This window comes from Panthera tigris, chromosome B3 (assembly GCF_018350195.1).
Source record: "Panthera tigris isolate Pti1 chromosome B3, P.tigris_Pti1_mat1.1, whole genome shotgun sequence".
Lineage (NCBI taxonomy): Eukaryota > Metazoa > Chordata > Mammalia > Carnivora > Felidae > Panthera > Panthera tigris.
This window is the reverse complement of record NC_056665.1, coordinates 46,899,005-46,924,313: the sequence shown is the minus strand read 5'-3', so window position 1 is coordinate 46,924,313 and position 25,309 is coordinate 46,899,005. Positions and strand designations below refer to the sequence as shown.

The window sequence follows — 25,309 nt, the reverse complement described above, 5'->3', positions numbered from 1 at the left end:
ACCATGGATAAGTCACTTCATGTCCCTGCGGTATGATTTCCTCATCTGCAAAGCAGGAGACATAATGGCACCTTCCTCACTGAGATGCTGGGAAGATTAAATGCGTTGATGTATCTCGACGCTTTTAAATGCCGTGAGTGTTGTAGATATGGTAGATATCATTTTACTCTACTAAGTATCTGTCTCTCTTCCCAAATTGAGAGTAAGCTGCTAGAAAATGGGGGCTGTCTTACTCATCTCTGTGTCCCCATTGCCTGGCACACAGTAAGCCCTTGGTCCATATTTGTTCAATGAGTTGGGTTATTGTTGCTCTGCCAGTGGTTCGTTTGTTCACGGGTTAACTGGCAAGTATAGGATTATTTTCAATAAACTTGTATTCCCCTGAGTGGGCCACCAGCAGGTGCCAGCCCCATGTCTAGACAGGTTGATAAATGCTGTGTATCTGGGTGACTTGGCCAGGGTATTGCGTTCCTCTCAGTCTGCTTTCCTTATCTCTAGGGCCTGCTCTCTGCTTCTCTGACACCCCGTGAATATGAGGTGTTTCTTGTCCTACTTTATCCAAAGGGGCTCTATAATTCAATACCCTTATCCTTGGGTTGGAAATGTGTCCTTCTTTTATTGTGAAAGTTTAGCCTCTGTTTAGCATTCAGAACAGGAGACTATGCCAGGACTCTGGGATGTTGTGACAGCTGAATGGCAGAGGAAAAAAAGGGAAGCTTCAGAGATGTAAGAGTGAGGGGGACACAAAACATCGGGCAGGACACAAAACATCATTTGCTTGCCTCACCTACTCTGTGTCCTTGTCCAGAGATTCACTTTCTGATTGTTTCTGCCCAGAGATAACGACAGACTGCTTCTCAGGACTTTGCTGGAGAAATGGGTCCCACCATAAGCCCCTCAGCTAAAGATGCCAATAGAGAGTTTGGAGAGGGTTCAGCAGAGAGCAGCAGCGACAATTCTGAAAGCAGAAGCTGGGAGGAGATGAGAGAGAATTCTAGAAGTAGGGCAAAAGAAGGAGGGACAATTCAGCGATTGATTTCAAGAAAATAAAGGGTGTCTATACAGACATCTAGAATTTTCTATAGACCCGTGCTTCCACAGGGAAATTCAGGACAGCTCTTAGGAATGTGCGACTGGTACTGTGGATGGGAAGGGTGGCAGCTAAGACCCTTCTGTCATAGCTCCTGTTCCCGTGATCCCCAAGCAGTGATCCTTGGTCACCAAAGCTCAGGGTGGGCTCGGAGTAGACTGGAGCCATGTCGATAGGGAAGAGGGTGACCCTACACCCCAGAGCCCTATGCTTATCTTTCTTATGTCCTGGTCCCTTCCAATCCTTCAGTTCTGCAGACCGTGGAGGACTGCTGGCCAGGGCAGAAGTTCTCAGCTTTGATTCCCCTTTGAAAGGAGTCAATCTTTCCTTTCTATCTTCTCCCAGAACTGTTCATAGAAACCTGTGACTATGACTTTGTTTGGATGTTGCCTCCATTTTAGATCCACTTTTCCGCTTTGCATTGATCCCTCGATCCTGAACTGTCTTCCCACTTTCCTTCCTTTTGCTCCTCTTCCATTTTGGGGGTTCCCCACTCTCCTCTCTCTTGCAGTTCCATATGGGTTGGGCTGGCAGGGAGGGGCTGTGGTATCTGCCCATAATGGCCCTTAGTGAAGCCAACGTAGGGAGCTTTCCTAGCTGGGATAATCCTGGGGATCTGACTGCTTCAGCTGGCAAACTGCTTGGAGACCCTAGCCTACCCTAGAAGCTGGGTTGGCAAGGATCTTGGTTTCTGTTTGGCTTGACCTTGAGTGAGTTCAAGTATTGCTCTCTAACTTCTTCATCCATTCAGCATTTAGTGTGCACTTGCAACAGGCCAGTTACTGTTCTAGGTACTGGGGAGGCAGAGAGCTAAACAAGATCCAGTTACAACAAAGAGCTCACAAGCTGGTGTTTAGTCTGCCGCTTTTGTACGAAACTATAATACAGTGTGGAAAGTATTATATTAATAATATGAAAAAGATTTGGGTAGATGGAGGGAAATTGAATCGTCGGACCACACTTCCTTTCAAATGCTGACTCCATCCTGGGTGGTCACTTGGGTGGTTGCCATAATATAAATAAACATTGATGATGCCAGGCTATTTGGGCTCTGTCTGAATGGCAGCCCATTTCCTTTCTCCTCAGGGCAAATTACAAAACAACAATAATCATTAGCTTCTTTCTACCAAGATAACCATGAAGATATTTCTAACCCATGCTGGCTTTCAACAGCCACATTCTGACCGTTATTTATTGAAGGGCAGACCCAGCTTTTAGTTTTACAAGACTCTCTGGAGAATACTGGGCTCTGTGAAAGTAGGATAGGAGAGATCTCTCATGAATGACCTCTTTTCAGAAGGGTAGGTGGATGGGAGGGTAGTAAAAAAGCCGTAGACCTGTAGTTAGAACACTACAGGTCTGGTCCCAGTCTATTCACCAATTAACCTAATGTCCTTGAGCCTCAGTTTCCTCATTTGCAAAATGGGGACAAGAACAGTCTCCATCTTTTGGGTCATGGTGAGGCCTGGATGAGAACATGCATACAAAGCACTTAGAATGCAGGCACAGCTATGGTGGTGATGATGACAGAATATGTGACTTTGGGAAAGTCACTTAGATACTCTCGCCTGTTTCCTCATCTACAGAAGGAGTGAGTCTCACAGGAGCATTTGGAATCTTATTCAGCAATATTTCTTGAGCATCTTTCATGTTGGGGCCTCACTGGGGATTTAGCAAAGGGCAAGGCCTGGCCCTCACCCTCCAGAAGCTCACCACTGGGGAAGGGGAACACACACACACACACACACACACTGCTAACAGGATACAAGATCTCAAAGAGCTGTGAGGTTCATGAGTGTAAGTGTTCAGGGCAAGAAGGTCCTGGAGAGCTTGATGGAGAGGCAGTGTTTGACCTGGGCTTTGAAGAGTGAGTGGAGGGAGATTGTCTTCCCCTGCTGAAAGACACTTTATCTTCAGGGTAAGGGCCAAACCGCTTGCCTAAGGACACCAGGTTCTCTGTCTCAGCATCCTGCTGCTTCTCTACCTTTGCCTCTACCAGGGCCCCTTGCACTGTGATATTTTCAGCACCTAAAAATATATTGTACCTTCTCTTGCCTTGTGCCCATCGTTGCACATACCAGTTCTTTTGGTCTGTAACTTGCTCCTCACTCTACCAGAGGGCGTAGCAGAGTGGACAAGCAAGGCACTAGGGGCTGACTGTGGGGTCTGTCATAGCTTTGCCCCTACCAGCTGGTGGGGCTTCTGCTGTGTTAGTCTCTTGGTGAGTCAGTGTCCTCATCTGCAAAATGGGGGTATAGGATTAAATGAAGGTGGCTGTGAGGATTAAATGAGGTAATACATGCAAAGCACTTGCCAGCTGGGCCCACAGTAATCACTGAATAAATATGAGCAGTTGTGATAAACACTCTACACCTGGCTTGCTCCTGCTTACTCATCACCTCTGTTAGAGGTCTTTTCCTGCACAGGCCAGCAACTAGGGCCAGGTTGTTTTTTCCCATAGGTATCTCCTCTTCTACCAAAGCACCCACACCTGTCATCTATTCTAGGCGTCCCGACCAGATTGCAAACATCATGAGGACAGACAGCGCCAGTCAATTGTGTTGGCTGCTAGGAGGGACACACGGTAGGCACTCAGTAAATAATGAATGACACGGGGTGAAGTTTCCAGGGATGGGGAAGGAAGCCTCTTGGGGCGGGGAGGGGGCGGGGTGGTGGCGGTGGGCCGCTGAGTACTGTGAAGATGAACAGGCAGGTGGACGGGACCTTGGACGCAGGCGGCAGGGAGAGCCTGGGCGTCCAGGAGTTCCAGGGCTCCCGCCCGCCCCTGAACAGACCCTAGGCGGGCGCAGCGCCCCGAGCCGAGGACTGCATTCCGCTTTGGCCAGGTCCGCGCCCTGGGGAGAAAATGCAGCTAGACGGGTCGGGCGAGAGCGCTCGGGCCCCGCCCCCGGCCCCGCCCCTCCGCGCACCCTCCCCGCCGCAGCCGGAGCAGCTCCTGGGCCGCACCGCCCCCCGCGCAGGGCGGGCTCGGCGCGTTTATTCCGCCCGGAGGAGCGCAGCTGCGGGCTAGCCGCCGGCCGCCGCTGCGGGATGCTGCGCTCCACGTCCACCGTCACCCTGCTCTCGGGCGGCGGCGCCGGGGCGCCCAGCAGGAGGGTGAGTAGCTGGGGGCGGGAGCCGCCGCAGTCCCGCTTCCCCGACCCGGCAGTCCGGCTGTAGCGGGGTCTGGCGTTGGGGACGCGCGGGAGCGGGGCCCCGACCCCGACGCCCTACCCTGGACTCAACTCTCCCATCCTGTCCCAGCTCCGGCCGTGACCCTTCTCTGGATGCCCAGCCAACGGCTCGTAGGGCTTAGGGGACTTTGTGGAATTCCCAGAAATTTCCTCTCCTTCCTGCCTTCTCTGTCAGGCCACGTTTATTGGCGGCACGAGTTTAAAAAGCAAGGGAAACAATTTCTGTGGTGTGCCTACTTGAGACTCACAGGTAATGAATATCTTTAACACCCAAACTTGCCTCCTTTCAGCGATTAAAAGCAAAGGTCACTGGTCCCCGCTGGTGATAGGATAACACCGATTCTGGAGTGAGTTTAGCCAAGGTAGGCTTCACCTGACAAGGTAGAGATCAGCAGCTGGACATCTGGGAGCTCAGTGGTGTGGGACTTGGGTTTATGCAAACCACTTTGTTCATTCTGATTTAAATATTGCATCTTTCCTCATCTCCCCAGATGCTTTGTGAAAGATGCTAGGCACGTGCTGTTGTATCTTTCCCATTCTGTATCTCTTCCAAGATCAGTGCCTCAGAGCGCACTGCCAGGGCCTTGGGCGGTGGCTTTTTAGTTCATCCCTTCTTCATAATATTCATATTTATCAATCAGTGCTTCTTTTCAGTGGTTGAGATTTCTCTTATCATGTTCCCCAAGTTTTAGCTAAACAGATGCTTAAGTCCGAGCCAGGACCCCCTTTGGCACTCCCATCTTCTAGTCTCATAGACATACCTGTTTACGTTTCCATACCTCAACCAGGTGACTAGCAGTCCCCTTATGTGCTGCCTTCCTTTAGCTCTAGAAGGAAGACCTGTGTTACTCTTGGGTGTGGGCCAGGTGATGGATTCTGAGGGGGGCAGATGTGTGCACGCGCCCGTGTGTATGTGTGTGCATGTGTATACATCAGACACCCAGGGTTGACAGAACTCTGGCTTCTCAGTTATTAGCTTTGTAAAGCAAGATCCCCATTGGGTCCAAGTGGGTTTCCATTCACAGTCCCAGCCTTACTGCAAGACAGGCATTTGCCTTTTTTTCTATTCTATGGAAATCTTGCTCAGTTGGAACACAATTGTGATTGAGAAAGAATGAAGTCACTGAAAAACCAGCCCTGGGCCTAGACAGAGGCGGGGGGGGGGGGGGGACCAGAATGCATGAAATAGTCCAGTTCTCCTCCAGAGATGGGTGGCTAGAGTGGGTGACTGCAGATGTGATTAGTGTACTAGGTAGCCCTTCTGAAGATTGTTTTTCTCAAATGTTCACTTTCAAGTATTTCATTGTAAGTAGCACAGTGGACAGACTATTGGAAAGGCTTTGCCTTTTGAACAAGACAACCAAAGTACCTAGGACCAGAGGGGTCAGGGAGCTGAATCACCATGTAGGGCTCTTCTGAGTGCATGAGTACTGGTGCACTTGTTCAGGAAAGAAGATTTTTACAGGTTCCAGGATTCCCTTCATGATTTCCAACTCTGCTCACGATTTGCAAATGCCACGGGTCCTGTCTATGTGTATGTGTATGGGGGGCATGGTGAGAAGATATGATCTGTTGCTTGATTTTTTTAAACAACACTTAGAGATTTCCTTCTGGATGATACAGGGCTAGGTGTCGGGGCCTACTCTACCCGTGGAGGCAGTCATTGTCACAGACTACCGTCATACAAAGTGATGGTTGTTATAGTGGGGTCCATTGTGAACAAAGTCGGGTGAAGCTAATAGGAAGGGTTCTTCCCAAAGCATCTGAGGAAGACCTCCCTTTTCAGGAGATACTGGAGTTCAGTCTTGAAGGGTGCATAGGAGTTCGTGGGGCGAATGATAATGGGATACTGAAAGGAGGAAATATCCCTCATTTAAATGAAGCTCTTGGTATATATTGTATCATAATGGCACATTGCATTTTCTTTAGGGCAAAAACGTTTATTTCTTGGAAAGATAAGAATGGGATGTCTTGAAATTAAAATTGTAGACTAAGTAATCGTGGAAATTGTTCCTGAAGTTGAAAGTCTGTCAATAAACTCTGTATCATCCTGTCTTTCCTCTTGGCTGTTATTGGACAAGTGATGGTCTTAAATAAGAACATGCTAGCCATCAAAATAGCATTTCTGTTTTGTCCAAAGAGCTTACCAAATTAGGGACTGCAGAGGAACCAGGCTATGTTGGTCCAGATATTCAAGTAAACTAGCAATGGTGGTGACAGCTGACACTGAACAGGGAGTTTTCTGAGTCAGCCAGCCAGGGAGGCGCAGCCAGACCAGACTGTCACCAATTATCCCTTGTTCAATGGCTGCCACCTACAATTTGTACTTCCTTTTTATCTGAAATCATCTCTCACAAGGAGGGGGGGGGGAAACTGGTGGGAGAGTAATTTCTGTCAGCTGATAAGCAAAGCTCTGAGTGGCATTTACAGATGCCAACCCATTTACGGGTTGTGAAATTAAAAAAACAACAACCCTACCTTCAGTTGCGCACTAAAAATAGTTTTATCTGTGGCAACAACAGGAAGATAGATTGGCTGGAAAAGAACCATGGATGGAAGGATGACCTTAGAGAATGGGGGGAAACATTAAAAAAACTATGGACATTGCTTCATGATTTTGAAGGGAATTTTGTAAATGAAGTTAATCCCACGAAATGAGCCTTTGACATGAAAGGTCAGTTGTGTGGCCAGGTTGTGCTCTTTGCTGGGGGAAGGCACGTGTTGCTTTGTGCAGCCAAATACTTTTGGTTCAGCTGTTGAGCCGGGGCGATGAGAGGCATGCATCTGTCAAGAGTTTCCTCCAGCATCACACTGTCTTGATAATAAGAGACTCTTGGCTGGTGTTGACGGTATCATGGCCCCTGGGTGGCTCATAAAAAGAAAAACAAAACAGAAGCAAACCCAAAAAGGCCACAAGGATAGGACTGTCTCGTAGCCTGCTCTTGCTGATAATTCTATTTGGCAAGGGCTTTTTTTTGTCAAAACCCAGCTGGCCTGCCAGTTATCCCTCCTTCACTAATGCACACTCTCCTAGGTCCCATTTCTGTCTGACTGGCTCAAAAGAATTTTCCTTAGGTGGCCACTGAATGGGTCAGACAGGTGTTTACCTCACTTCCTTTTCACAGAAACATCTGTGTGCATAACTTCTGTATCTGTGGGCTCTGTAGGAAAGGACATGGCATCGGGTGTCTGGGAGAAGTTAGCTAGCTGCAGCACCCACCAGGGATGGGTGGGTAGGGGGCCCATTGCACCCAGGAAGCAGGCTGGCTCCTCACCAGGGCCTCCTGGAGCCAGCCCCTGACAGACCAAGTTGCAAAGTTTTGGAACCCTGGCATCCTCAGGGCTTAGCCCAAAAGCCTCTCCCACTAAAGTATGACATCTGTGCTTTGGTTCACCCATCTTCCTGTGTCAGAGGTAGGACGAACAGACCTGAGTCTTGGAGACTCTTAAGGAAACTCAAGATAGCGATCCCTTGGTTGTCCTGCAGAGGGTATGGAGTGGGATTCTGGCTGGTTCCTTGTCTCCAGTGCCCCGTGGGAGGGCTGCATATGTGGTCTGTGTCATGGTTCGTCTGCACTGAGTGTGCACACAAGAAACCCAGATGCTCGGCTTCTGATCCCTTGGAAAAGCCTTTCAAGTCGGTCAGCCTTAAAAATCGCCTAATCGAGCTCAAGGAGCTGTGGATCCAGGGCTAACTAACCAGAGACCATGTTGAAAAGGTTCCATCTGAAATACTTGAAGCAATTACTTGCGTCATGGCCTTAGGGCTTCCCGCAGTGAGCTCTCCCAGCCTAGAACAGTTGCAGTGTTTTCCAAGCACACGGAAGAGTCACACGGGGGTATTTCTCTCTGCCCCGCTTGAGGTGAGGGATGGTGCTAAATTTCAGTCACACTGCTGACTCTTACTTACACTTTAAGGCCAGAGTGCTCTTTCTAAAATGCAAAATACAGAGCCCAATGACTCTGCTTCAGGAGCCCCCTTTGTCCTGCCAGCAGCGGCTACAAATTCCTTACTTTAGCATTCAGGCCTTTCTGATCTGGCCTTAGGCTTCCTTGTTCCCGTCCCACACTTGTTCCAAATATTCCAAATTTCTTGCCATTCCCAAACCTTTCATGCTGTTCCTTGCCTCTTTCATGCTTCTCTGATGAAGGGGCAGCTTCCAGGAAGCCTATCTGAACTCTCCTTTTCCGTGTTCCCCTAGTGGCCTGTGCACCCTGTCATTGCTTGCATCCACTGGCTGTGATTAACTACTTGAGGAGAGGGGTTAGGGACCCTCCCTCCCCAGGCCTGGTGTAATTGGTATGTAAAAAGAGGTGTGTGTCATCAGGGTCCTAAAGAAGCCACACTTCACACTCAATTGGCAAACAGGAAACCAGGAAGAGAAGCTTGGGCTAAAGCCAGTCCATCGCCTCTGGCTCACCTGGGCAGGAAGCAGGTGACAGATGGATGTGAGTGCTGGCCCAGGTGAAGAGTTTGACGGTTCTGGGAAAGCCTCCAAATATTCCAGTCTCCTCATCCTGTTGAACAAGTTGGAGTTTCATTCCATTGGTTAAGTCAGTGGTTCACCCTAGTTATATGTAGAATCACTGAGAAGCTTAAAATATCTAAGCCTCAGACTCATTTAAGCCAGACTGTTTAAATGAGAACGTCTGAAAGTAGAGAATAACACCAGTATTTTTCAGGAAGCTCCTCAGGTGATTCTAATGTGCAGCCAAGAATGGGAACTATCTCTTGAATTATCACTGTCTCCTTATAGCTTTCTTGGAAATACCCTCCTGAGACAGTGTTCTGGAAGCTTCCTTCAAGTTTGGAAGGAGCAAGGTGGGGGGGTGGGGGCAGAGCAGGAAGTCCTAACACCCCAGGTCGCACTGCTCTTTGTGTGCATTCACTTACCTGCATTTCCTGTCTGTATTATGGCATTCCTGGGCACATTGTGTGCTTGTCCAGAAGGGAGCCATTGAGAGCAGGAAGGAGGAGCACTCACTGTCCTTGTCTTCATGAATTTTGTCTGGTGTCAGTCCTGACACAGGAAAGAGGGGCTCTAGAGCACTTTATACCACCTACAAAAAGTGTCCCTGTATGCAGATAAGCTACTGTCCCCTGGGCCATATTTGGCCCTCTTGGCTTGTTTTGTTTGCCTCTGAGATATGAATGTTTTTTATGGTGGTCTGCAAAACCTAAATACTTACTATTTGGCCCTCTACAGAAAAGGTTTGCCCCACCCTGATGTAGATCATCAGGCCTGCAAGTTCAGGGCCACAGCTGAGCTAAGAGGCCTACTCCAGGTGGGGCATGCCGTGTCTCACATAGCCTGACCCACATACTCCAAAGATTTTATGCTTGTGCTGAGCAGAGTGTGGTGTGTGTCCTTCCAGCCACAACCACAGGGACCACACCTGCTCTTGTTAGGTGGAACTGGGCAGGAACCCACAGTCACAAAGTGGACCAGGCCTTAGAGAAATGTAAATACATATGGCTAATTTCCTTAGGGAAATCTTTGTAAACTGATTAGCAAGACCATCCACCCCCACCCCATCCCTGGGTCATCTTCTCCACCCCTTTTTATTCGAGATGATAGTTTTCTCTTTGGTAAGCCCAGGTGCTGAGGCTGAGAGCATGATGGTATGTGGATCTCTAGATTCCCCCATAGATGGAGACCCAGCCTTCTGCCTCCACAAAGAGGGGGTGGGTAGGTCAGAAACAAAGCCCCAGAGGACTTGGGGGAGCTCCCAGGTGCCCTGAGTTGCAGACAAGGCTTTGTTGTGAATTTTCATGTGGAGGAGGCTTGAATACTAGCTGCTCCTCCCTGTTGTCCCTACCAGAGGGGCTGGTTTGAAGAAAGTGGAAGGCTCTCTGGGGAGTTTCAGACTGTGTTTTAATTCATCTTAAAAAGAAACTCATACTGACATTTAATTTACTGAGCAAGTGCCCATTATGTGTTGATACTATGCTAAGCACTGTAAGAATAGCAAAAACAAAGCACAAAGCTTGCTTGATCTCTCCCCCTATTTTTTCCTTTCTGTTCATGTTGTAATACATGGAATATAATGGGAAGTACTCAATTTTTTGAGTCCTTGAACTCAGATTTTAGTGTTAGTCCCTTCCTCCAAAGGGAATGGCTTTGAATTGTTGAATGGCTCCTGATTGTCTTCCACTAGAGACCTTACTTCTCCATCAGGCATTTGTAGCTTGTTAGAGTTTGGCCCCTACCTGTTTGTTTTCCTCTTCACTCTAGTGTAGGCTGCAGGCCCACTTGCAGTCTCAGAACATTCGCACATCTGTGCCTTTTGCCAGGCTGGAGCAAATTCCTTGCCTGGTAGTTGTTTGCTGTTATTCTGATGATGGATTCTCCAAACCTCAGTGAACTGCAAAGTCTTATTATCTTTCTATACCTAGCTCAAATGTCACCTCTAGGAGCCTTCAGTATACTCCCGTGTCCAGTTAAGACTATTGTTTTTCTTATATTCTTACTGCTATGTAAGGAAATGCAGTTCTACCATGCCTTAACCACCAAGGTACCCTGCCTCTCAGGACTTTGTGTTGGTTACACTGAGTGTTCTTATTTGCTTTGTTTGGGTATGTTTTTGGATTCTGAGCTCTTGGGAATATGGCTGTTTCTTTTTTATCTTGGTAACCTCATTGCCCTTAAAAATATTTTACAAGTAGTGGGTGCTCTGTAACCTAGTGATGAAATACACTGAATCTACCACCTTCCTGCTTTTGGTCCACTGGAAGATTCCCTTGCCTGTAGGGACAGCTAATCCCATAACTGTGGTGTTCCCACTAAGTAAGATTCAGTTTTCCTCAATGCTCAGAATACAGGGCTGAGCCTGCTGTTGTGGGAGCAACAACAGCTAGTAGGTGTTGACACATGTATGTGTGTGTGTGTGTGCACTTGTGCAAGTCTGTATATGTATTTACACATGTGTGTATACATGTGTGTGCATCGGATGGGGTGCAGGAGAAAAGCACTTCCTTTTCTCTGCAAAATTATGCTATGGATTAGAGCAGCCTATCACAGAAGATTATTGAACATCATAGACTTGGATTGCCTACCTGGTGTGAGTTACACTTTGATGTTTGTGCAAATGCCAGCTGGTTTCAACCGGTCCAGGCAGCCTGGAGTCAGAAGTTTGCCTTTCTCTGGCAGAACTCGGATTCCCATCAGTGCTACTGCCTGTCAGCTGGGAGAGCTGCCCCCTAGCTGGAATGGGTGGTTTGTCTTTGGCCAACATGACTGATGGTGAGCTCTGAAGGTTTGGTGCAAAGTTGGCCACATTGGAGGCATGTAGTCCTGGGGCTATGAGGGGATGAAGCTTGCCCATAGGAACGTAAAGATGGAGAGTGATTGTGAAACCAAGTCACTGAGTTGAAAGAGCTGGAGTTTTTAGATCCAGAAGAAAAGAGGTTCAGAGGGAAGGAGGCCTGTGTAGAGAAAGGGGAATTCTATTCCTGCCCTGAGGGCAACCCCAGGTCCATTAGGGAGGAGTTCTGAGGGAACAGGAAGCTGGAGGTGCTGGGTAGCAAAATGGGGTATCTCGAAGGTAGGTGACCATGTGTGTGGAAGTGCTAACATATATCCCACATGGGCTCTTTTACCTGTGCATGGAAAATGTTATCCTCAGTCTCCCACCTGGAAGGTACATTGGTGGGTAGGGGGGTTCCTCTGTAGGTCGGCAGTTTGGACTTAAAAGGTCTTTTACAATCCCATCCCATTCTGGGTTTGTGGGCTGCAGGGTGGTTTGCTCAGAGGCCACCCTGTGGATGGGTGCAGACCAGGTCAGGGGGTATATTAATTTGCTAGGGCTGCTGTAAAAAGTACTCCAAACCAGGTGGCTTAAACAACAGAGATTTATTATCCTCTGGTTGGGAGCTAGAAGTCCAAAATCAAGGTATTGACAGGGTTAGTTCCTTCCAAGGGCTGTGTAGGAGTGATCTGTTCCAGGCTTCTCTCTTTAGCATGTTCACATGCTCTTCTCCCTATATATGTGTCTGTCTGCAAGTTCCCCTTTTTATAAGGATATCTGTCATTTTGGGTTTCTGTTTTTTTTTTATAAAGTTTTTTTTGTTTAATTAGTGAGAGAAAGAGAGTATGCGTGTGTGAGTGAGTAGGAGAGGGGCAGAGAGAGGGGTAGAGAGAGAGAGAGAGAGAGAGAGAGAGAGAGAGAATCCCAAGGAGGTTCTGAACTACTGGTGCAGAGCCTGATGAAGGGCTCAAACCCACCAACTGTGAGGTCATGACCTGAGCCAAAATCTAGAGTCAGATGCTCAACTGACTGAGCTACCCAGGCGCCCCAAGGATATCAGTCATTTTGGATTAGGGCTCACCCTGATGACCTCAGTTTAACTTAATAACCTCTGTAAAGACCCTGTTTCCAAATAAGGTCACATTCTGAAGTTCTGGGGTTAAGACTCCAATATACAAATGTTAGGGGGACACAATGCAGCCTATAACAGGGACAAGCCAATGGGGCTGGGTACTCTGGGTGCTGCTGGGGCCCTCTTTGGGCTTTTCCAATGGCCAGATCACTTCTCCCTGGGAAATCACAGCAGGTCCTGGCTGTGACATTGGGGTGAAGTAGACATATGGCGTTAAGCATATTCCCATTGTTGTACAAACATCACCACCATCCATCTCCAGGATGTTATCATCTTCTCAAACTGAAACTCCATACCTGTTAAGGAATAACTCCCCACTTCTCTGTGTCCTCAGCCCCTGGCAATCACTGATCTGCTGTCTGTCCCTAGGAATTTTGACTATTCTATATACCTTGTATAAGTGGAGTCATACAGCTGAGAGAGCTGTCATTGTGTCATACCCATGTCTTTGCATGATTGGCTTCCTTCACTTAGCATAATGTCCTCAAGGTTCATCCATGTTGCACCATGTGTCAGAATTTCCTTCCTTTTTAAGGCTGTGTGATATTCCGTTCTGTGTATATACCACATTTTATGTATCCATTCATCCACTGATGGACATTTGTGTCGCTTTCAGTCATTGTGCATAGTGCTGATACGAACATGAGTATATAGACTTTTAAATAACTTTGTGCTTCTGTATATACATGTCTGTTAGAGAAAAGTTCAATATATAGCCAAGGAGAAAGCACTTTCACAGTCCAGTCACCACTGTGTATATTTTGGCCTTTGTCCCTCTAGCTGTATTTTGACCAGTGCAGGTGAGACACGATCATTCTATACATACTGTTACAGAACTCGAGCCAAAATCAAGGTATCAACAGGGTTAGTTCCTTCCAAGGGTTGTGTGGGAGTGATCTGTTCCAGGCTTCTCTCTTTAGCATGTTCATATGCTGTTCTCCCTGTATGTGTGTCTGTCTGCAACTTCCCCCTTTTATAAGGATATCTGTCATCTTGGGTTTCTGTTTGTTTGAATGCTATGACATTACTCGGTAATGTCCTCATTTTGAGCAGCAGGGTGGTGAGTTGCCTGATCTGGGCCAGGCAAACGTTGGTCTTATCCTCAGAGTCCCCTGTGCGGTTGGTACGATCACCTCATTGCTAAGTGGGGGAGACGGCACCGAGAAGCACAAGGTCACCCAGCTCTTTGTACCTCTGGCACGGGTTTGTAACTGGCTTCTCCTTTCCGTCTCTCCTAGGCAAATGTCTGCAGACTGCGGCTGACTGTACCTCCCGAGAGTCCAGCTCCAGAGTCAGGTGAAAAGAAGGTCGAAAGAAAAGAACAAGTAAGCCGTCTCCGAGCAAAGCTCTGACAAGTTCTCATCTTTACTCTCTTTTATTTTCACCCCATCCCCCACGTCCACCCCCCACCCCTCCACCCCGGTCCTCTAGCCAGTGTATTCACAGAGTCTGAATGTCAGCGATCTGCTGATGAAAAGCCCTCTCGACCTTGCCACCCCATCTTCCATCTTCCCAGAAGCCAGACTGCCCTGCCCGGCTGGCCCTGCTGGCCTCCTGCCCCTGCTCTTGTTTCCTGGTGAACGCTGGCTCTGTGTTGCCTCAAAGCTGTGGGGACGCTGGCCTTAGTGGCAGGTGCTGTGGCAGGGAACGAGTTTTTCCTGAAAGAGCCCAGTCCTGTTGAGTCAAAGGGCCCATTGTGAGCTGCCTGCGGCTGAGCCTTTCTCAGCAGCTGGAGGTGGAAGGCCCAGCTCATGGTGGAGGCCGCCTGGAGAGGAAAAGCCCAGCAGGCAGCCCGGGCACGGGGCGAGGGCACTTGGCTGGAGGGAGGGGGAGGTCATCAGATTTTTGTGCCAGCTTCTGTGCTAGGTGCTGGGCCATGAAGGTAAGTCTGACCTTGTCCTTGTCTTGGAGGAGCTCGAAGGTTTTCGGGTGAGGCAGACCTATGAACAAGGTTGATGTGACACTCAAGTGTTAGGATCCGGAAGTGCAAGAAGGGCTCCAGGACCACGGGGCCGGGAATAACTGACTGCCTGGGGAGTCACCGAAGCAGAGACTTAAAGGCTGCATAGGAGGTGCCACTCACTTCCGGGTCTGTTGTCCCGGGCAAGCCATTTTTCTCATTCACAAATAGTTATGGGGCGCCTACTGTATTCCAGGCGCTGTGCATGTGCGTATAGTATACCATAGTATATACTACACTGTGAGTAGAGTAGTGAACAAAGCAGTGAGAAAAAACATGCCTGTCACTCACCGAACTTATCTTTCAGTTGGGAGGAGAATGAAAATTTTTAAATAAAGTATATTTTATGGAGTTTAGAAGGTAGTAAGTGCTGATGGAGACACCTAGAGCAAGAGAAGGGGATGAGAGTGCCAGGGGTTAGGTAGTGATTTTTCTTCTGTGTATATTTTGTGTAAGTATAAAAGAAAACAGTGAAATGATTTAATATATGACCATGTAAGTTTTATAAATGGAATGACAATGACAAGCCTTGCTGTGAAGTTGACCACACGTGGCCACCTGTGGAAAAGGAAGCTCTTCATTGAGTGGTAAATGGTTGATCATGTCCCTAAATTTACTGTTGGGCTTTGTCTCTCCTTCCCTTCTCTTATGCTCTTTTCCCTGCTTTCTCTAAGGACCAAGCTGCCTGAACTAATTTTAATAATGAGTGACAGAGAAAGGAAGGAGGGAGGAAGGAAAATGAGGTTATGATTAGGTGCAAAGTTAGAGAATGTAGAGTTGCTTATCTGCTTAAAGAGAGAGGAGAAGTCCCACCAAAGGATCCAGAAAAATGGCTGGTTGCAGGTGGGAACAAGGCAAGTGCCTGGTGAACCTGGAACATCTCATGCCGGAAAGCAAGATGGCACTCACCCAAATGGGGTCATAGCAAAGGACCCAGAAGCTGGTTTGAAAGTGGTCTCACTGCACTGGCAAAATTGGAACAACTTTACATCAAAACTTACAACAAACTTTACAACAAAATTCCATCAGAAAGTGATGACAGTAAAGGGCTTTGACACATTGAATAATTAAAAAAAAAAGATTCAGTAGTTTACAGTAATCATCAGAGATTTAAAAAGCAAAAGCTCTTTTATAGAACTTCAACTGACAAATTTGGAAAGTCCCTATTTTATAATCCCAGGTTGGTTCCTCAGTGGATGCAAAGACTAGTTAGTGGAAGGTTATTGTAGAGCAGTATTTTCACATGGTCCCAGAGTGTCACCTCATAGATTACTTTCACTTCCACACTCAAAACACACAGGGGCGCCTGGGTGGCCAAGTCGGTTAAGCATCCGACTTTGTCTCAGGTCATGATCTCACGGTTCGGTTCATGAGTTGGAGCCCCGCGTCAGGCTCTCTGCTGTTAATTCTGAGCCCAGTTCAGATCCTCTGTCTCCCCCTCTCCCTGCTCCTCCCCCGCTCTCGTGCTCGCTCACTTTCTCTCTCTCTCTCTCTCTCTCTCTCTCTTCCTCAAAAATAAACATTAAAAAAGCAAAGGCACAGTGGTGCAGTCTGGGAGCCAGCGCTTCAACCATGTGGTCCAATCTAGCTTTAGCAATAGTGGGCCAACCTGGTCTGTGGGCTTCCGAGGTGATGCAGTCAAGTAAAGCACAGTATCACCTGTGTGATATTTGTGCTAGATGGTTTCAGCTGAATCTAGTAATGAGGGAATAGCAAATCCCAAAATGGGGGACATTGTTTAAAAACGGTTGGCCAAAGGGAGGCTAGGAAGAGTTAACATCAAATGTAACAGGTGAAGCTTGGTTAGATCAGGGATCAAAAAAACAAAAAAATCTGTAAAAGTCATAGTGGGATAACTGTACACTTTTGAATATGAACCACACGTTAGATATTATTGGACTAAATGTGACTCTTCCTTGTGATGATGGTGCTTACGGTTATATAGTCAAACCATTTTTTCGACCTGTGTGTAGCTTTGAACATTGTCTGAAGAAAAAGTTTGGGGGTAAAAGCTCCTAACCCAAACGACCCAGCTGGATCCCTGTTGTTGACTAGATTGAGTGGGGTGCTGTGCTGCTGGGGGGTGTCCCCTTCTGCCCTCTCTGCTGCCCTGACTGTTCTTTTAGAGAACTGGCCCTGAGCTGTGATCAGGAGCTTATGGGCTGCTCAGCGCACGAGGAATCGGAAGGAGCACTTTTTGTGTTGTTGTTTTTAAATTGTTTTAGTGTTTATTTTTGAGAGAGAGAGCATGCGTGCATGCGCAAGTGGGGGAGAGGCAGGGAGAGAGGGAGACAAAGAATTTGAAACAGCCTCCAGGCTCTGAGCTGTCAGCACTGGTAGAGGCTGATGTGGGGCTCAAACTCACGAATCGCGAGGTTGTGACCTGAGCTGGAACCAGACACTTCACCAACTGAGCCACCCAGATGACCCGAAGGAGCACTTTTTGAGGGGGTGGCCTAAGCTGGAGAGAGTGACAGGACAAGGGCCGTAGTGGCTGCCCCATATGCATGGCACGAGAGGTGGGAGATTTGCTCTGTTGGAGTTAGATCTGAGCCGTGTGCCTGGGCAGATGTTGATGAAGGGCACTGACCCTGGTGCTATGAGCCCTTGGAGGGTGCGTCCCCACTAAGAGGAATCAAGCGTTGCCAAGGATGGAAGGCATGTGTTCTATGTCAAGTGGGAGTTGGTAACCAAGTCGTGTACTTCGATCAGCCCCTTTGTCTTAAACAGTGCTTTTCAAACTTTTCAAAGCAATAGGTCTCTTTTTTGTTTTTGTTTTTTAAATGAAAATAAATGTTATTTTGGGCCCTCATGTATAAACCAGGCAAAAGTGTTGCTAGTGGGGGCCAGGGTCCCTCCTGTTCTCCCCGGTTCCTCCTGTGGGTACGTGAGAACCTCAGGGCTGCGAGGAGCACAGGGCAGAAGCTGTGAAGACAGCATGTGCTGTGAGCCCTCTCACACTGGGTGGGCCCGGTATGCAGCCTAAGTGCCCGTCTGCAATGCATTGGTGACTCACTGCAGAAGAGCTGGCGTGGACAGGGAGAGGGTAGGGCCGGCTGCTTCCCCAGGACTGACATCCTTGGGTGGTGGTTGCACTCGAAGGTACGGGTGGTAACTGTGAGGCTGTTCTGAGTGGTTCCGTCACCATGTTCTGGCCAGATTCCTGGAGTTGAGTCACTGGGAGCCAGAGGCCAGGCACGAGCAAGGAGGCCCTGAAAGGGATTGCCTGCTCTCATGTGCCATCAGCATTGTTGCCCCTCCCTGGGACACCATAACCCTCAAAACTGCAAGGTGCCAAGAACTCTGGATGACCTTCCCTGGTGAGATGACTTGGGTTCCTTGGAGGGGCCCGTGGTGTGCAAAGGTGGGGGGATTGGAGCTCGCTCAGGTATGGAAGCGGAAAGATACCAAAGGCCTGATGGGCTTCTGATGAAGCGACACTGCTCAGACAATATCCAGGACCCTGTTAGAGCTGTAGCTGACTGGGGGCAGGCCTGGGCCTTATTCTTTAACACAGTCATGGAAGGTGCTGAGTGTATTTTCAGGGCCTGGGATTCCATGGGGCAGCTGGCCACACATAGATGCCCTGCCATTTGGGTCATTCTTCTGTGCACTCTTCCTGAAATCACTGGAGAGGAATCACTCACTCACAGAGGCAGGGTGTGGCAGATGGTATATTTTCCCCAGCTTCGTGATGGTGTGTTTGGAGACTTCTGGGAGCAATCACAGCAGAGGCAGTGTCTTTCTTTGGAGTTCTGGGTTCCTGGGGCGTATGCGAGAGGCTTCCTGCCCTGTGGCAGACCATTCCTGCCTGCTGCTTTTAGTCCTTCTCTTATAGAAGGTACCTACTGCCCCGAGACTGCCTTTTGCAGGCCACAGTTGAGCTTCCAAACACTTATTTCTCTGCTACTTGGTTTACTTACCCTGAAAGGAAGCACAGTAAGGCCTGGTTGCAAAGAGTAACTGAGCTAATATATGGGAGTGACCCCCACAGTGCCCTGTAATACTGATTACAGAGGCAGTGACTCAATGCCAAATCTCAGCTCTTTGAATGCCAAGCCCAGTCCTTTCTTTGCTTTTCTCCATCAGACCCTCCAGGAGTCATGCCCCTTCCTGCAACTGTCTCTCCGGCATCTTCCTCTTAGGCTGTGCCTGCAGCATCTTTGTTTGCTGTCCTTAGGTCTTTCTCCATAAATCTGAGCATCCATCTGCCATATCCTTAGGCTTGGTCTCCTCTCTCGGCAGACTTGACCTCAGAGAACTCATGCTGTCACGGCACTGAGCTTTCTGGGGAGTTGCTCACCCTACCCGTCAGCTCTTGGCCATGCCAGTTTTCTGTGTTCTCCACATGGTGGTATTTTTTAGAATACAGATATTTAATCACCACATTACCATTATTTTGGTATTTAAACATATGAAATCTGGATTATTTGTATGAACCCAGAAAATTCTAGGCTGCATTACGTTTGGAATGGAACATAGGTATTCTCATTTAGAAAGGGTTCTGACCCCATTCTTCTTCTGTTTTAGAGCCTCTTGAGGCATCTCACATTCCCATTGCCCGATGACCAGTGAGGATGATTGTGTTTTCCTAACATTTGTTCTTCATGTATATTTCACCCAGAGCCATTTGAAACGAGGGTATGTCTTTTTATTTTGTTTCCCAGAGCCTAGCTCCCTGCCTTTCACATAATAAGTGCTTAAAGAGTGACTTAAGATTTGGTTTTTGTATTAGCTTCTTGGGCTGCCATAGCAAAGTACCATGAACTGCATGGCTTAATCCACAGAAATTCATTGTCTCACAGCTTTGGAGGATAGAAGTCTGGGCTCAAGGTGTCCATCAGCAGGGCCATGCTCTCTCTGCAGGCTCTAGAAGAATCCTTCCTTGCCTCTTCCAGCTGCTGATGGTTCTGGCGGTCCCTAGCTTGTGGCTGCATAACCCTGCGTTCCTGTGGCATTCTTCTGGTGTGTGTGTCTGTATCCAAATTTTCTCCTTTTTGTGAGGATACCCATTGTCCTGGATTAGGACTCACTCCAATAACCTCATTTTAATTCACCCTATCTGCAAATAAGGTCAGATTCTGAGGTACTGGGGTTTAGGGGGTACAACACATTTTTTTTTTTTTTTTTTGCAGGACACAATTCAACCTGTAACAAGTTTCTTTGTAGAATGTAATCTTAAATTTTTTTTAATGTTTATTTATTTTTGAGAGAGAGAGAGCGTGAGAGAGCATGAGGCGGGGGGGGGGGGGGGTTGGGGACAGGCAGAGAGAGAGGGAGACCCAGAATCAAAAGCAGTCTCTAGGCCCTGAGCTGTCAGCACAGAGCCTGACGCAGGGCTCAAATTCACGAACTTTGAGATCATGACCTGAGCCGAAGTCGGACGCTTAACTGACTGAGCCACCCAGGTGCCCCTGTGGAATGTTAACTTAAGTTGTATCAACAAGTCAGATAAATTAGTCATGGGCTTTTATTTATATATTAAAAATCATTAAAAATATGGGAGAGGAAATGCTATTAGTTTGTGGGTACAAATTTCATGTTCAGAAATTGGTAAATGTGGAGTATAATTACAAAATTGTTGAATATTAAAATTCACATTGGTGTAGAATATTTTGAAATTAACTCCCTATCATTTTCAAAGAATTTTGTGAGTGTATATACCCCTGTTCCATGTAACTCTATATGCAGTGTATTCTTAGACACACACATAGCAGTAAGAGACAGAACTAACACCAGCTGTTGCAGATTTATCAGTTAAATTGGGGTCTCACTGCATGCTTGAATTTTAGTGAACATGACCTGAGCTCTCCCAATTCTGAGTCTGTGTGATAGTGAAGTCCTTTGCAAAGTGACAGGGTAATTTGAAGCAGATAATATTTTCAGTAGCTGTTAACATGCTGCCATTGTAGATGTCCTTTAGTGACTTGTGTTTTTAAAGAAGCTGTCTCTCTTTAGACCTTTAAGAACTCTGGTGAGGGAGAGCAGGTCCAGGTGTATGTATGAAAAATGGGGAACTTTCATACCCCAGTGTAATGTTTCAAAGGAGGAAACCCTTGCCATTCAGTTTTATTGTCCCCTTTCCCTTAAAAGCCCTGGATGAGTAAGCATGCTGAGTCCTCGTCCTTGTCCTTGGTGTGACTGTTTATACAACATCATGGGATGTTGCCAGGGGAGGGAGTGTCCTGCCAGGATTCAGATCGAGGTCAGGGCTGTGCTGAGGGTGTGCAGGACTCCACGTGCCTCTCAGAGAGAGCAGCCCTATGAGGATGGGCAGAGGCCTAGGTTCTAGTGCTGGTTCCTTCGCAATGGTGGCCTGGCCAGGCGAGTCATCTCTGGGCCTTAGTTTTCTCTTCCAGCAAATGTAAATATTAGCCTGGAGTCACTGTTTTTCCAAATTTCTCTAGCTGTGGAACTCCTTATTCAACTGAATACATATGAGAAGTCCATCGGTAAAAGAGGAAAGGTGTAGTGGCTGTGATTTCAAGTAAGGCCAGGGCTGTGCCGGCTGCTGCAGCAGTATACCAGGCCCGAGCCTTCTCAGACACCACAGAAGGGTGGGGTATCATTTCTAGACCCACTGGACCACACAGCTCTTCTCTTTTCTTTTTTCCTGACCTCCTGAGACTGTGATTGTCTTCCCGTGCAGAGAAACAAGGCCAGTCAAGGGGTGAACATTCCTCTGTCACAGCAAGTCTGATGGCTGGGATGAAAAGAGCAAAAAGGCCCAATAAGAGGGAAGCAGACAGACAGAAGCATCCAGACAAACACGTAGACTTTAGCAAGATCCTAGATACTCAGAAATATAAAGACATGACACCACCACTAATGCTAGAATCTATCAGAATCTACTGGTATGGCCCATGGCATACACCGGGTTTTGTGTACATTATTCTGTGTATTTCTGGAACCAGCCTCTGAAGTGGGTGGTGTTATCCCCCCTGTACTGTTCAGGACCCTGAAAGTCAGTGCAGTAAATAACTAGCACAGAGCCATGCAGCTAATACACGGTGGATTTGCGGTTCTCACTTGGGTCTGTGCCATGGCCATGTTGCCATGGGAATGTCAACTTGCACACTTTCTCCTATCAGGAAAAGTCTGTCTAGGATATTTATATTTTATCAGTCAAGGTTATCTAAGGTGTGTACTCTATGACTGAGTTCTAGCAAAAGAATTCCTGATTTTCTTCTCCAGATACTCTTTTCATTTTCCCTGGAGTTGTTGGGCCTAAGGAGCTGTTGTCTGCTTAGAAGCTAGAAGACAATATCTGTAAGAAGTTACCTCCTATCAGGATACTATTATTAGAACTACAGTCTCTTGGGGATTTCTGCTTGGCTAGAGGATTTTCTTTTCCTTCTCATCGTTAAGCATTCAAAACTATTGGTCTGTGTCCAAGCATGACATGATGATTTTATATAAAATGGTCTCTTCAGTCTGAGATTCACAGAAATGACAAGTACCTTAATAAGCCAGAGATTTCCATTTCCTTGAGGAGACTGGTCTGTCCCTCCCCTCCCTGCTTCTCTCCCAGGCTGTGGGAAGGCTCTCCGGCTCAGCTATATTGTTGGTTCTTGTTCCAAGGAGACAAAACGGTGTCACAAGTGAGTAATGATTAGGGACTAGTAATTTTCTAGGATGGGCACACAGGTCAGACAGGCCCCAGCACTCTGCCTGCAAGATGGGTGGGATGCCCCTGGCTCATTGCTCAGCAGTCCCTGCATCAGCTGCTGCCCTCTGGCTGGAAGGAGAGGTTCAAAGCAAGAAGGTTTGGAAATAACTCAGCTTCTAGTTGGCATGTCATTTACTTCATGTAATGGTCCATCTAAGTCATTTGGGCTGACTGGACATGTGACCACTGCCCGTCCTGGTCTCTGGGGCTGGGTTACCACCATTGGTTTGGATTTATGTTAAGCTGTGTGTCTGCTGTTACTTCTTCCCTGAGACCCTTTCTTCACCAAAGGATTTTCTTCCTTGGTGAAGATCAGTGTTTCAGATGACCAGGTTCTCCAAGTCTTCTGTCACAGACCCAATTCCAAACATTCTGTCTTCCTTCCTTCCTTCAAACGTATTTATTGAGCATCTCTTTATGCCGAGTATGGGGGATACTACAGTGAACACGGCAGATTCAGTCTCTGCATTGTGGAGCTCATGTCATGTAAGATCAAATATTCTGATTTCCGGTTTGGGAAATATGGTTGCCTATTACCTCTCTGACCCTTGTTCTCCAGCAGCGATAAAGCCCTTGCAGCAGGAATTTAGGTGAGGAGTAACTTTTCTGTAGTTTCTCTGTCTTTCTAAGGCACTTTCTACAGGCATGAGCATGTAAGTAAGTTGTCAGCTCTGAGTACATCCCAGGGTACAGTTTAACTGAGAGATTCTCTATCGAAACAGATAGATTATGCCTGCTATTAATTATGCTGCATTTCACGTAGGGGTTATGGGATGCATTTCAGTTGGCTGTTACCTTTTCCCTTCTTTGGCACGGACTTTGTTTTCATTTCATATATTTGTTAGGGCTTTGGTTTTCAAGGCAATTTTGCCTACTACTGTTTCATACCCAGGAGGCTTTTATTAGGCCTAGGACATTTTTAAGAATTTGATATTTTAATATCAACCAAGCAGCATTATAAAGAAGTTAAAAAAATTTAATTACAGAGACTTTCAAACATCTCCAAAAGGAAACTGAATCATGTGATAAATCACTGACCCTTCACTCAGCCCTGAAGCCCTCGATCCATGCTCAGTCCTGCTCTGTCTGTACTCCTGTCTGCTTCCTTCACCCTGTATCCCAGATATCATAAATATTTAAGCATGTTTCTCTAAAAGATAAAGGCTATCTCTTAATATAATCGCAATGCTCTTATCATGCCTAAAAAAACTAATATTTATCTTATAGGGAGATATTTTAAAGGACCCGAGAGGAGAAAAATTCAGCCACGGTCACAGTGCCAAACATGCCAGCTCTTTTCATTTCTTTTCTTTTCTTTTCTTTTCTTTTCTTTTCTTTTCTTTTCTTTTCTTTTCTTTTCTTTTCTTCCTTTCCTTTCCTTTCCTTTTGTTCTCTTCTCTTCTCTTCTCTTCTCTTCTCTTTTTCCTGTGTTCTCCAATTTTTCACCAAGAGCTTATTTACATTTCATCACAATGATAGCAGTCTCGGGCTCCTTTGCAACTCCTAGAGATTTTATGATGGGGGCAAACCACAGCTCCCTGTCCCTCCCTCTAAGAAGATCAGAGGGTGTTCCCTTCAGCTGGACTGTATTTATGTTACTGGGAAATTCCCCAGAACCTCTTCCAACTTCTAAAACTCCCTCTTTATTCAGCAAATACTTATTGAGAAACTCATCGAGTGTCTGTCACTGTGAGATGTCAGGGATTATGATGGAAAAGAAGACAAAGGAGGCCCAGTGGATTGGGGAGCAGGCCTTACATAGATGACGATACTAATAATCACTCCACTGTGGTTGTGGTGAGGGTGTAGAGGCCTAACCAGTCTGAAGAGGCCTTGAAGGAGAGACATTTCAGCCCACCAGTGGGCACCGCGTGCAGAGGGAATAGCCCGCATAATGCCCTGTGGTGAGAAGGAGAGGTTTGCTGATAAAGGAACAGAAAGGAGGCAGTGAGGGCAGAGGGGAAGATGGATCCCAGGAGGCTGGACGAGGGCCTCCCCATCCTGAGCCTGCCTCTTCCCAGTAGCCCTACTGGACTGGGGGCCATGGTCTTGGCTTCCCTGCCCCTGAGGTTTGGGCTGCCGCATGGAGACATGACTTTCAATTTCACTCTTGACTCTTAGCTATTTTGAAGGCTTTGTGGTCAAGGGAAGAGCTTAGATTTGGGAAGATGTGCTCAGGCACTTGGATGTTGCACTTTGGAAGAACTAATATTTACATGGTAGGGTTATTGTGAGGATTAAAGAAAATACTGTATAATACAGCAGACAACAAATATTGATCCCCTGTGCTTTCTTGGCAAACATCTCTTCTCTGTCCCCGTCACAGTACAGTTTCTGCTTACACTGCCTCAGGAACCCTCTCCTCGGGGAATGGCCCATCCTCATGGCCCTTCTCTGGGCTCTTATTTAGTCCCTGACTTTGTAATATTCTTTTAGGTTTAGTTTTTTGAAAGTTGAAATGAAAGCTGTCCATTCAAAAATAATCCCCCCCCCTTTTTTTTTGGCTAAGAGGCATAAAGGAAAAAATGAAATCCTGTTTTAACTGAAGACACTGGTATTAAAAGTCTGGGTTCCATCCTTTCCAATGTTTTATACACACAAACAGACATTTAAAAGAAAAAAAAAACAAGAATAGGGAAATGACTGGTTTTCACTTAACAGATCTTCGCTATCTGTTCACGTGGGTAACCGTTAGGTCCATGAATTTCATAGACCTTGTTGTGTTGTCCGTGACATTTTGTGTGTTTTCTTCCCTAGGCGGTGGTTCTTGTGTCCCGGCAGGGCAGGGAGGCAGAGTGGTCTGCGTGCGGCCACCTGAGCCTTTTCCTCAAAGCCGGTCCATATGGGAAAGGCTTTGCTCTACAGAAATGCATTTCTGCTTCTGTCAGCCTCAGCTTGTTTTTCAGGAAGTGGGTGGGGTCTGACTGAAAGAGTTTGCTTTTGTTTCCTGGTACATAGAGAGTTTCATTAGAGCTTTTCCTCTTCCTAATTTTATGTCTGGGAAACCAGAGGCCTG

General features: G+C 47.1%; 1 protein-coding gene across 1 annotated transcript in view; it reads left to right on the top strand.

The window, feature by feature from the left end:
* Positions 1-4,062: 4,062 nt before the first annotated feature.
* LOC102955128 (myocardial zonula adherens protein) overlaps positions 4,063-25,309 on the top strand; it is an 88,689-nt gene continuing 67,442 nt past the window's right edge. The window contains exons 1-2 of the mRNA XM_042988774.1: positions 4,063-4,207; positions 13,903-13,989. Coding sequence (XP_042844708.1) covers positions 4,142-4,207; positions 13,903-13,989 — 153 coding nt within the window. The 5' untranslated portion in view covers positions 4,063-4,141. The remainder of the gene's footprint in view (positions 4,208-13,902; positions 13,990-25,309) is intronic.